The 13,651-nt window shown below is 36.8% G+C and overlaps 2 protein-coding genes across 7 annotated transcripts in view; both read left to right on the plus strand.

The window, feature by feature from the left end:
• CFH (complement factor H) overlaps positions 1-1,562 on the plus strand; it is a 50,224-nt gene extending 48,662 nt beyond the window's left edge. For all 5 annotated transcript variants that reach the window (XM_088799161.1, XM_088799162.1, XM_088799160.1 and 2 more), the window contains 2 exons: positions 504-686; positions 1,146-1,562. In XM_088799161.1, the coding sequence (XP_088655287.1) occupies positions 504-686; positions 1,146-1,354 (392 nt within the window). In that variant the 3' untranslated portion in view covers positions 1,355-1,562. The remainder of the gene's footprint in view (positions 1-503; positions 687-1,145) is intronic.
• Positions 1,563-8,100: 6,538 nt separating this feature from the next.
• LOC148758189 (complement factor H-like) overlaps positions 8,101-13,651 on the plus strand; it is a 31,663-nt gene continuing 26,112 nt past the window's right edge. Inside the window, exon 1 of one of the 2 annotated variants that reach the window (XM_088799173.1) lies at positions 8,101-8,269. In XM_088799173.1, the coding sequence (XP_088655299.1) occupies positions 8,212-8,269 (58 nt within the window). In that variant the 5' untranslated portion in view covers positions 8,101-8,211. The remainder of the gene's footprint in view (positions 8,270-13,651) is intronic. The other variant, XM_088799174.1, reaches the window with a different exon arrangement.

The raw sequence follows: 13,651 nt of genomic DNA on the forward strand, positions 1-13,651 counted from the left end.
ACCCAGGCAATTGGTGTATATAGAAAAAAGTTCTGAGAACCTGGCATGGGGCACTCCAGGGTTTAGGGTTCAGGAAACACGGGGTACCAACAAAGGATATATGGTATTATCCACTTAAACTTCAGCATGGTGTATATTTTTCCCAGTGTTTTACTTTGAGCCTACCTATGTTTTCAAGTATGAAGTGAGGTTTCTGCAGACCACAAATACCAGGGTCTTGTTCAATTAAAAACTGGGCAGAGGACATGAATAGAAACTTCTCCTAAGAAGAATACAAATGGCCAAGAGATATATGAAAACAATGAACGTATTTGTTAATGTTTCACATGTGCTTTTATGTGGGGTGATTCTCAGTGTAAGTGATTAAAATTACTTCAGTGAGTCTTTTCTGTCATCAGAAATCACAAGTCTTCATATTACATATTTTGCTATGTTTTTATTTGCTTATGTTAAACTGTGTTTTTCTTTGGTCTCTCAATAAATCAAATAATATCTTTTCTTAGAGTCTAAAGGAAAATGTGGGGTCCCTCCACCTATTCAAAATGGAGACATCACCACATTCCCAGCAGCAGAATATGCTCCAGGGTCATCAGTTGAATACCAATGTCAGTCCTTGTATGCACTTCAGGGAAACAAGCGGATCACATGTAGAGATGGAAAGTGGTCAGAACCACCAAAATGCTTAGGTGAGTACTTCGATGTTCTCGTGGGTTCTGAGAAAAATCAGTGTAATGAATGTGATGTTTTTTGTTTATAATCAAGTTTTGATGAATTAATATACAACAATTCTACCGATTGCTTGTCTACCAAATATGCATATGTGAAGAAATAATTTAAAAATTCTTAATTAAGCAACAACAGCAAAAGGGATTCTTTAATAACAGCTCTTTCTATGATAATTGACATTACAAATGTTTGATTATGACAGTTCATTCTCACACATTAAACATGGTTCCTCAGTTTTACATAATTACTTGTGTGTAATGATTCATATGTAAATGATGGATTCTCAATAAGGTTTTCTTGAAAAGGTTTGAGAAGGAATTCCTTGCCAAATATAGAGGATTCTGTCTGAAAGTCTGAAAATCTGCGGAAAATGTTTGTATTCTACTTAATGTTCTCTGTTCATTTTTTTTTACCTTCAGATGCATGTGTAATATCAAAAGAAATTATGGAAAAACATAATATACAGTTTAAATGGACTTATGAGGAAAAGCTTTATTCTAGAACAGAGGATATTGTTGAATTTGTGTGTAAAAGGGGGTATCGTGAACACTCACCAAAGTCTGCATTTCGAGCACGCTGTCGGGAAGGGAAACTGGAGTATCCCACTTGTGTGAGAAGACGGCGCTAGAACGAAGTCATGAAATTATAATATGCACACTTACTTAGAATTTTTGTTATTCCAATTCTTCTCATTTTTTTTCAAGCATTGAAAAATCAGAAATTTTTTATTCATAAATCAGAATTTGTGTAAGTATTATATGGAGGATGTCATGTAATCTGAGAGACCAATCTATCACTTCTAAAAAGCATCTCATTAAAATGTGACAAACCAAAAATCTGTGTGTTATTCATAAAACATCTACGGACAGAAATTAGATGCAGTCACTTGAGAGCCTGCCTCCATCCACCATTCTCCAAACTCTCCCAAAGCATCCTCCAGAACTTCGCAGGTGTTCTGAGGATCTTATACCAGAGGAAATGGAAATAAAGGCTTGTCTCCATCTTCCAAATAATATCATTGCACAAACACGTAAAATTGAAACTACGTCATCCCTGTGTTAGCCACAAGACGTAAAAGCTTATTACTTAGTTTTGCTTATCTCTCAATAGCTAAATATACCCCAAAATGATGAAATACATGACGTACAAGATGTCCATTCACCCACATCATAATTCACATAAATCATAAAAAAGAATTAGAATCTCATTGGGTGCATACCTATTATAACACTGATGTGAAAAGTGATCAGAATACAATATCAAGTGGGAACATACACCCACATCCACACAATATGCTTTGAACAATGAATAACTGTGCATAGAACAAAGATTGGCAGGAAGTACAATAAAACATTATAACTGTAGCTGAACTTAAAGAAAATCGGGGTAAGAATTGGTGTTCAATTCCTATATGTTTACCTGTATTTTCACCTTTTCCTGTCCTTAACGGATATCACTTTTGAAGCACAGGACTCTGTTAATTTAAAATAAATATATACAGAAAGTAAGGTAATATCTGTCAAGAACTACAAAGAACCTAATAACTTTTTCATAATTTTGCTGGTATAAACGGTTTTTTAAAGATTCAAACTCAAGTGTCCAAAATATGATTTCTATGCTCATACATTTCGAACACATAATTAAAATCAGTTTACGAAACATTTTTAATTTCTATGAAAAGATGTAAACTTTAAGTTGAAAATTAATGCATAAATAACGTAAAGTAATTTACAGTGATACCTTGTTACTTCCTGTGGCATCAAATCAAGTGGCATTCCTAAAATGAGAAAACTGGCTGTGACCAAGGAGCCAATTTATGCAAATCTGGATCAGAGGTGACAGCCAGGATTCTCACATGTTAAAGGAACATTGCTACAATAGGTAAGTTCTTTGCTACTGACGTTAACATTTGAACATACACTATGTCTGCAAAACCTTTCACTTAATAGTTGTGGCATCTATGACACTTGCCTATAATCAATTATTACACTGTTGGGTACAAAATATTCATTTTTAAGATCAATTCTATCATTTTTTTCTGTGTTTATAAAATGTCACTCTTGTATAAAGATGAATGTGAATTTACAGGCTCTGTTTAAAGTTTCACCTAAAAAGCTATGGTAAATCTTTATTTTTGCCCTTTCATTTCTGTTTTATTGTTATTTATTTATTTATTTATTTATTTATTTATTTATTTATTTGGAGTAAGGACTTACAGGAAGGACCTTCCATAATAATCTTAAAGAGTTTCTATTTTTAAAATTTTATGTGTGTCAACAGGGATTCATAAAGTTTTATTTATTCCATTTGTCACAATCAATTACATTCATTACGATGTTGGAAGCTCGGCTTATCCCAAATTTGGCTAACGAGTGCTACTTGAACTGGCTTCTCATTGCTTTGAATATATCCCCATTAGTCTTTCAGCATATTCCTCTTCTTTGTAGCACAACGCCTTATTCCAGGCTCACTGTACACTTCTCCTGGCCAACACCCATAATCATATAACTTTTCAAGAATTTCTGGTTTTGGAGGAGTTTTGGGGGTTCATCGTTTTTGTTTTTGTTTTTTCTGAAGAATAGTGTTTAGAACCCAAGAATCGTGTGCCAGTGGTGCTGGATGGGGTGTTCAATAGTGTTGAAATGTCTTTACTTCTAGGGTCTTCCAGTTGTCAGATCTTTGAAGTAGAAATGAAATTTAAAATTCATTAGTGCTTGTTGGATATTAAAGTTCAAGCTTCATAATGCAGCATTAAAAAACAACTCTGAAATACATTTTCTCTTCCTCTTCTCTATTCTTACATTTCAATTTTCATGAAGATAACATCAAAATTAATGCAAACTTTACTGTTAGCAGCTAAACTACAGAGTGAAGGTTAAAACAGCCTTGCATTCATTTTGCCCCAGGATGTTTGACACTGAGTGTCAGTACTCTCCTCAAAAGTGACTTGAACGAATTCTTATCTCTTGTTGGCTCACTCACCAAATTAATGGAGTTTTACATACGGTTGTATTAGTATATTTTTCAATTGTTGATTTTGCTGCATCTTCCTCTTTTAGTTTGACCTTTGCTTTTGTTTGTTTGTCTATGAAGAACACCAACATGTTTTAAAAGTTGAAGTGATGCGAGAAGGTTCTATGCAGGATGGACTTACTGCCATCATACTTGGTCCCTCATTTAATAAAGGTATAATTTTATCAGGTTCTGATTTATCTATCCCTTGCTGTTTCCATTGAGAATGTATCTCACTGAGCCTTCTGCTGTTTTCCTATCAGGATAATGAGTGCTATGATGAATATACTTAGGTGGGCATACTGTCAAGATAAACTGCCAGAAGTAAAATGAATGGATCACCAGGCAATTTCATAGCTATGTCTACTTCTTTTCCAAAGAATTCTGTATCTTATTCTGTGCTATCCTAATGGGCCTCCCTGTTTTGGTTTGCCAACTGAGGAAGTTGTCAACCTTTTAGATATTTTTCTGTTTCTAGATAATAAATGGTATTGCTGTGTCGTTTTAAAGTGTATTTTCTTATTATAAATGTGGTTGTTTGCATTTAAGATACGTAATGACCATTTGCTTGGAGTTTTTTCTCTTAATTTTCTATTTAAGATACTGGTCCCCTTTTCCTATTATTGTTCTTTGGTTAGAATTCATAAGATTAACACTTTCCACATTTCTGTGATAGGCATTACATATATTGTCCAAGTTGTTATTTGGCTTCTGAGTTCATGTTAATTTTTCTAAGCAGACATTTTGAATGATGTGCTCTTATAATTACTACTTATTTTATTTACTCCAGTTCTGAGTCATAGTTTTAAACGTTCTGTTCTTAACAAATGCTCCCACAGTTTTTGTGCTGAATGTGTGGGGTTTCTTTTCTTATGTGGAGATCTCCACAACTAAATAGAGTGTGGGGGTATGAATTTTATTTTCAGAATGACTCTCCAGTATCTAAGCATATCAAAAACACTGTCTTTTGCTAGAGTCGTTTAAAATCTGTCTTTATCATATAACAGTTTCTTTGTGTGTGTTTCCCTTTCTATACTTTCTACTATAATCCACTTTCTATCCGTCCACTCTGGGGGCAGCACCAACTATACCATTGTAAAGGCTTCTTAAATATAATACGCGGTGGGGCTAGCTGTCGCCTAAGTGTCTCCTTGTTTTTAGAGCTTTTTGGCTGTTGTCCTCTGTCTCTAGGAACTTTAGAAAGAACTTGTCGAAATCAAAATAAAAGCTATGGGTCTGTGCATTGTGTGCTCTGCTTGGTTGAAGATCACTTGTGGTCTTTAATTCAGAAATTCACCTTAACAGGAAACTAATCGGTCTTTCTGGCAAAGTTTTCTCAGACTTGCTGAAAGCTTAAGGGTGTAAAATACAGCTTGTCCTGTCGGATGGGATCAGGAGACCTGGCAGCCATCCAGCTCTACACTTCATGTCGCCACATGATCCCTGAGTAACAAGGAAATGAAACCCTGTGTCAGTGAGGGAGTCATCTCGAGTTGGACACGTCAAGTCCCAGAAGGGTCTGTATCTCTCGAAAACAACAAACAAATAGACAACTTGAGGAGAGCTTCAAGGATCTGGAAAGGATAACAATGATATAGAAATCATGATACTCAAAACCCCAAAGCTATGGCTGTCCCCCAAGAATTAACAATGTGAGCCTGTGTTTCTTCAAGCACACATGACATTTTGTACTTACCAGTTTTCTAAAGAGATAATATTATAAGAAGTTCGATTCTGGATTCTTTTCCTTTGAAATATAGAAGAAGAGGATTTGTGAAAACTTTCTCAGTAAATTTGTAGTATACACAAATGTGTTTATGAACTTCAGAATTATTGACAATGCTGCTGAGACTTCTGCTACTTTTCTTTTTGGACCAGTGTACGTTTCCATTCTTCAGAAAGATTATTGCACTGTTTTGCTCAGACATTCTTTGTACATTTCTGAGCAACAGGAAGCATCAATGCATTGGTTCCCCTTATTGTGGAATGAGGGGAATTATGATGGAAAAGTCCAAGCGAAGCCAACAGAACTGCCTCCAACAAATAAATAGTAAAGTAAAATCAATACTTTGCTGATGGATTTCAAGGACTGGAAAGATTCCGGGAGGAGGGATGATTCCCACTAACTCCCCATCAACTTGCCTGTGTGGCTTGTGCAGCAAACAGATACACATTGGAGCTGACAGTGGAGCCTGTAACAGTAACCAGATGCTCCAAGTGCACCTGTTTACCTGATGTTGTGTCATTGATCAGCAAGTTGAACCAGCCCCTGTAATATCTTAGGACACGCTGGGGTGCAGCTCTTCGTCTGGTGAATGCTGTTTTCTCTATACTTGTCAGTGAAGACCAGCCAAAGCAGTTTTCTTCTGGTTGGAAGGTCATCGGGACACCTTCACCGCCCTACCTCCGGAGTCTATCAACAATGCAGCCCTAGGTCATCACTAGTTTGCAGCGACTTGACTCACCTTTCCCATTACGAGGAAACACTCTGGTCCATTCCACTGGTGATATTATGCTTATTGGACCCACGGAATAATAATGGCAGCCGCTCTAGACGCACTGGTAAGACGTTCGCATGCCTGGTGATAGAAATATAATAAATTCAGCAACTATTCAGGATCTTTGTACCTCAGGGAGATTTCTAGGGATTGGGAATGTGGGGTGGGGTAGGTTGGGATAGCCCTTTTAGCTGAAACACACACACACACACACACGCATACACAATTCCCCACAACCTAAAGATCCAAAGTACAACCCCTAGTGGGTCTCCTTAGATTTGGGAGGCAACATAGCCCTCATTTGAAGATGCTCCTCTAGCCCATGTGTTAATGGTCCCCAGAAGCTACTGGTGTAAGTGAGGCGCAAAACAAGAGGCGGCTTTGTCACAGGTCCAGGCCGCCATGCAAGAGGCTCTGCCACTTGGGCCACATGACCCGGCAGATCCCACGGTGCTGCAGAGTCAGTGGTGGAAATGAAGGGTGTTTGGAGCCTTCCTCAGACCCCTGTGGGTGAGTCACAGACCTGTGGGCTTTGTGGATTTGGGAGCTTTGGCCTCTACTGGGCCTTCACCCACGCTGAAGACTTGACACAGGCCAAGGTTTCATTTTGTTTACTTTACCTGAATCCAACTGTTGCCTCACCATTTCCTGGAGAAAACTTCCCCCACTGAATGATGTGTGGGGGTGTGTATGTCTGGTGTCACTGCTTTTCACGGAAAACATGCTTATCTTTATAACAGTTCCACATTGTGATAAATAGAATAACTTTATTATAAATCTAGATATCCTGAATTATAAGTAATCCATTTTGTTCTTTTTCAGGATTGCATTCCACATGAATTTTTGAATGATGTCAATTATTTTTTGGTTAAATAAGAGAATTATTCTTGAGTCATGTTCAAAGCATAAATTGATTGGGGAGAATTGGCATGTTAATGAAGGTAAGTATTCCAATCCATAAACATTATAAACTTCTTCTTTTACTTGCCTTTCAAATTTTTTCTCAGCAGTGTTTCACAATTCTCAGAGCGGACATGTTACAAATATTTTGTCAAATTTATTCCTTGATATTTTAAGTTCTTTTTCATAGTTATAAAGAATAATACTGTTTTAAAATTTCATTTTCCAAAGTTTGTTCCCAGTATAAAGAAAATCCCTTTGTGTATTAGCTCTAGTTCATCTTTTCTGTGGAAGCCTTAAAGTTTTTCTAAATGACAAATTCATACTTAAGTCCTTCCTTCCCATTTTCTTCCCTTTTTTTACCCTTCCTTTTGTGAATTTGATATCACCTGGGTTAGTTTATTTTTATTATTATTATCATTATTATTATCATTATCATTATTAAATGCTTTTCATTATTCTCTGGTAAGTCTCTTTTGAAGTTTGGTTTATCTGATGTTCCCATACCCACTCCACCTTGTGTTTGCTGAGTTCATACAAGGTTTATAGTTTTCCACATTTTGCTTTCAACGTGTCATGTTTTTACATTTAAATGGCTCTCTTTGGAAACAGCATATAATTGGGTTTTCCTTTTAATCCAATTCTATTTATCTTATGTATCATTGGCCTTTTTAAATTTATATCAATATGTAATATTGACAGATTAATGTACACCATTTGCCAAATGCTTCTATTTGTCCCATCTGTTCTTCAGGGTCCTTACCGCCATTCGTTTACATTAGTATCATGCCTTTAGCATTTATTTCATACATTTTTTATTATTCTTCAATTTTTTAGTAGTTGGATGAGCACTTACAGTAGACATCTTGGCCATCACATTAGTAGTTGATCATTAATGGGGATTGAGGGCTTTGGTAAAACTCATCGAACTTTGAAATTTACAAAGTGACCTCAAAAAGTAGCTTCCTGACAGAGCCCTTAAATCCAGACTCACACTTGATACCTGCTGTGCAGCGGACTTAAGCCCCACTCAGCACATCGGGAACTTGTCCTGGGACCCTTGGGAAGAGCGGACATGCTGCTGCTGATCAGTGTCATGCTCACCCTGGGGGTGTCCTGGGCTCACGCACAAGGTGAGTTGAAACTACTGCAATATTCAAGTTCCTTCTTAAGTGTAACTTACCTCTTCCGTTTGTCATTATTTTTTGAATGAATCAACTGGTACAAATAATCTGTATTATCAGATGTGGGATAACTATCACCTATTCACCTAAGGGGAAAACAAAATCAATTGTTTTCTGTCTTCTGAGTTCCACAGCGTGAACAGCCAGTCCTGTTGACTAGGGGGTCATGTGAATAGGCTCATGAACACTTGACATGAAAATGTGTCACAGAAAAGCTTGATTATCACTCCACAGTGTTTGGGGGATTCTTATTTGTAGTACAGGAAACTTTGGAGAGCGATGGAATTCTTCATAATTTTACATATGGCGATGATTTTACAGGTTCTTATGTCAAAACTCATCAGATTATACATTTTAAATATATTCAGTTTACTGTGTTTTAATATATAAAGGTCTTAAAGGTCATTAATGTCACTATCAATGATAAATATTTAACAAAATTCACTATATGGAAGACATATTGCTGTTAATAAAAATGGAATATATTCTTAATTTCCAGTGTAATCCCAGTACATTTTAATTTGTCTTCTGAGATCATGGACAAATGTTGAAAATTTGGAAGTTTTAAAAAAAATCACTTCTGTGATTAAATTTACGAATTCTTCATTACGATCTTCTGTCTGTCATTTAGTTTATAATCCAATCCTCTCATTTTCCAAATCTCCTAACTGAACACACTCATGAACTTTATAGCATGTCATTAAACATCAGATATGAGTATAATATGCATCATTGTACGCTTTTCATTTCATAAAACGTTGCATGTGGGGTTTTGTACATTATGTAATCGGGACCATTTCCATTGCTAACAACAACAACACAAGAAAGCTTCCGCAGGTCCCCCTTGAAAGCTCCCCAGACCCAAGCTCCGCCATAAGAACAACCTGTGTATCCATCACCTCAGAGTCCCCTGGGTCTGGAGTCTGGGAGTGGTTTAGCTGCCAAGGTCAGAGGCAGGCCCTTGAGTCAGGACGTGGCCTTGGTGGCCATCATGGAGGGCGGCTGCCAGGACAGGTCCCTCCTGGGCTTTCGGCAGCAGCCTCAGGGCCTAAACCCATGGGTCTCCATAGGATGCTTGACTGGCAGCTCGATTCCCAAGGGCCAGTGATATGAGAGAGAGGAGGAAGCCTCCACACCTCTCGTGACCTGGTCACACTGTCACCTCAGCCACACGTGGTCTAGAAGAGAGTCACTGAGTCCAGTACAGGCAGGTGGAGGGAAGTTAGGCTCCCTTTTAGGAGGGAGGAGTGCTGAAGACACTGGAACTTTCTAAAGCCATCACCTATCACAAAATGCCACTCAATTCAAAGGGGTATTTTATTCCCAGGGATGTTTCTTTAGCCCCTTTCAAGTGTTCTCTATCCTGACAATCATATTCCTCTCTTTATCCATCACAGTTCATTGTAAAGGTGGCCCACATTAATCTGGATATTCCATGAATCAAAAAATGTAATGACACCAGTTGTAGGTCAGTGACCTTAGTGTTAAATCAGGGCCCAAGTCCAAATGAATTTTGAAAGTATGATACCCTTTTATTCAGACTGAATTGGGAAATCAGTGAAGGATTTTCAGTGGAGCAATGTAGTGACAAGGAAAAATAGGTCATTACATTACAAAGAGGAAAACAGGTTGGGAAAGTGGGAGAATAGGACCTTGGAAATTAGTTCTTGTTGCTGTAATCCCAGGGAACATGTTTGAGAGGTATGGTGTCAAAGATGACACCTGAAACCTATGTAACTTTACTAACAATTGCCAGTGGAATAAACTTTAATTAAAAATAAAAAGATGACGGCCAGTTTTTTCTTAATAGAAAACTTGGATGGATGGTGAAACCACAAACGCAGAGGGTCAGTTACTTTTTAGAATTGTAATGACAAAGAGATAAATTAATTAAGCGGACAAAGTATTCTGTTAATAATTACTTTATTATCAATAACTAGAAAATATGCGTTTCTTACACGTTGCTCAGTGAAATTACCTATCATAATAAGCTTATGTCTGTATTCAATTTTATATACACAGTTGATGAATATTACTGACCACTATTTATTTCAAGAGGACTAATTTATAAAACCAAATAATATTTACAACATAATTTTAATCAGCATTTTCACTTTCTTCAGAACTGAATGCTAAGACCAACAGGTAAATTCTTCACCAAGCATTCAAGTCAAAACAGAACTTTGGTTTGTTTGCCTACTTTACCTAATAATGGAAACAAAATTTGCATCTTTATATAACTGTGTCTTGGACAGAATCCTTTAATAAATAACAAACATTTGGAATTGAATCCCTTATATTTAGCAATTTCCTGCAAACTACCAGAAATTTCACACGGAGTGCCCATGAATCCTAAGAACACTTACGAAGAAAATGACCGACTTCAATATAAATGTCACAGGGGTTTTGGTTACAGTGAAAGAGCAGACGCCATATGCACTAAATTTGGGTGGTCGCCAACTCCTTCGTGTAAAGGGAATGTTATGTTTCTTGTCTGTCTCTTTTTGCTGTATATTTCATCCATTGTTTTCATTCTTATCCTCCGTATAGTTAAGCAGTTCATTTTTCTCAGAGTCGAATACTAATGTTCATAGGAATCAATTATTATGAATACAGTACGCATTTTAAATTTTTATGTGTGCAAGACCCACCTTGAGATCAATTGGTTCTCTTACTCTGAAGAGAGACACAGATGGGCCCAGGAAAGTTCAGTAGCATATGAATTAGTTGGTGTATGGTATAGTCAGAAGAAAGTAGAGAGCACAGCCAGCCAGGCCTATAACGAGCTTTCTGAAACCCACGTATGTACGCTTCTCAAACAACTAGACTGCCCAGCATTTAGCTATAGAAAGTACATTATAATAATCCCCAACAGAAACCCTCCACTGGCAATGGAATTAAGTGGCAGAAATTTGAGATTGTATTAACCATGGGCCTAATAGGAATCAACAGTGACTAAGGCACTGAAAAAACGAAAACAATAAAAACTCTTGTCTTAGGCTTCATAAAGGATGTTACATAGACCCAAAGAGTTCAACTGTTTCTCTGTCCACTAAAAACTATATCTGGAATAGTATGTTCTACTGAGCCTAGTTGGTTTTAAACTATCATGTCCTACAAGAGCGAATGTTGGTATTTGAGGAGTTTGAGAAATGGTATAAGAATAGCAAGAAGATGCAGTGATAAGATGGTAATAAACCGTGTTGAGATTTTGCAAACATTTAAGAAAAGGAGTGAGTTAGCTTTTGATAAGGGCACTGCAGTGATTAAAAAAAAGACGATATTATCATACATGAAATCGGATCAATTGACCGCCTCTAAGAGGGTGACTCTTATAGATTTTTTCTATACTGCAGGGGGAAGCAGAGCCCTCTGAACTTCAAATCATATCATTCATAAAGTTTCGTTGAGCCCAACAGCACTCCTTGGAAATACATCCTTCTACACAATGAAATGATCTTTCAGGCATTAGTAAGAAAATATTTTAGAAAGAGGTGAATGAGCACAAGACAGTGATAACCACATAGATCTGTGTTAGGCTGATGGTGTGTGGGGTTCAGCTGTTTGTCTTCCTGGCTTCTGTGGTTCCTACACTGAGAAAGTGGGGGCCACACGTCCTCTGTCGTTCCCCTCTGCCATATGTTTTACCTTCAGAGCACTCTTAATTGATTAGTTAATTTATTCATCCAAGTGTACCTTACAAACCCTTTCTGTTCTATCAGGCTCCTTGCCTGTATTGAGGATAAACATTATAATGAACCATCCATTATTCCAAGTTTCAATGAATTCAAAGTAAGACTTCCGGAATTGAAGTTTACTCGGAATGAGGACTCAGGGTAGTGTGACTACTTCATAGAAGTTTTCTGATTTGATTATTTCCTTTTTTGTTCAAGGAGCTGCCTACTTAAAACGCTTGCTTAGCACATATTTGTTTTAACAAAGGAAAATCTCTGTTTTCCCGTCTGTGTTACTACAATTCCTGTGTTTACTTCTCTTGAAACTAGACTCATTTACACACACACACACACACACACACAAACCAAAGGTTCAACATTTACAAATCATTTTCTTTACAGAATTTTTTTTTCATTTTCTGTTACAAGTCATAACTTAAAAATTCAAGAATTGACTCTGGGTGGTGAACACACAATGGGATATATAGATAATGGAATACAGGATTGTACACCTAAAATCTATGTGACTTTACTAACCATTGTCACCCCAATAAACCTTAATTTTTTTAAAAAAGGAAAATATGGTAAATACAGCAGTATGAAATGAGAGAAAAATAGATTAACATATTTAAAGTTCATTTGGGGTTAGTGTCAATTACATCAAACACTGAAGACATATTTTACATAAAAGTTGTGTTTTGGTGGTCACATATGTTTTCTCTTATGTTTTAATATAATCATTGCTAATATAAGTATATTATCGTGTTAGCACTAGAGACATAATCAAAGCTTATTCTGTCAGAATAGAGTGTAAATTTAAGACCAATTAAGGTGAACACACAATGCAATATATAGATGACATATTATAGAACTTGAAACATATATATATATATTATTAATGAATGTCACCCAATAAATTTAATAAAACAAAAACAGGAAAATAGAAGAGAAACGACTACAATACCTCTAGAGTTACATGTGCACAGTGGAGGTATGCTACGCAGAGGAGGAGATATATAAGCATTAATTATAACTGTATAGATGTGGCTTCTGAGTCTATTGGAGTGATGGGGACGAAGAAATATGTGCTAAATTTCCAGGCATCTGCATGGTGTTCTTGTGCCAGAAATTAAAATGTTACACACAGGAGGACACACATATATTGAAGGAAGGATGATGATTTAGTTTGACGTATATTAAGTTGCATATCCTTTGAATTATACATATGGACCTGTCCAGTGTGAAACTGCAGTTGAATATATAGATTTGAATCTCACAAAAGAAGTTAACATAATGGTGGTAGCTTTTTATCAGGAAGGATGTTTCTGGAGTGGTGATAAGAACCAATAGGAATAGGTAGAGAAGAATCATCTAGAAACAAAGAATAAAAAGTGCACGCAGCAGGAATAACCTTGGCATGTGTGAAGATCGGACAGACTATTGCGTTGGTGGCAGAGAGTAACTAGGAAAGAGGTCCGAGGTGAGATCTGAGTAGGTGGGGCCCAAAATTGAGTAGAGGAAGAGGAACAGCTGTCACTAACATGAATAAAATAACACAGTATCGTTCAGTCCAAGGTAAGGTGAGGTAGGAGACCATAAGAAAGGAAGGCATTGGAGTACTTCAGGAAGTCAGTGATGAACTGTGTCAAGTATCACA

This window comes from Rhinolophus sinicus, chromosome 6 (assembly GCF_057876585.1).
Source record: "Rhinolophus sinicus isolate RSI-liver-muscle chromosome 6, RSI-T2T, whole genome shotgun sequence".
Taxonomy (NCBI): Eukaryota; Metazoa; Chordata; class Mammalia; order Chiroptera; family Rhinolophidae; genus Rhinolophus; species Rhinolophus sinicus.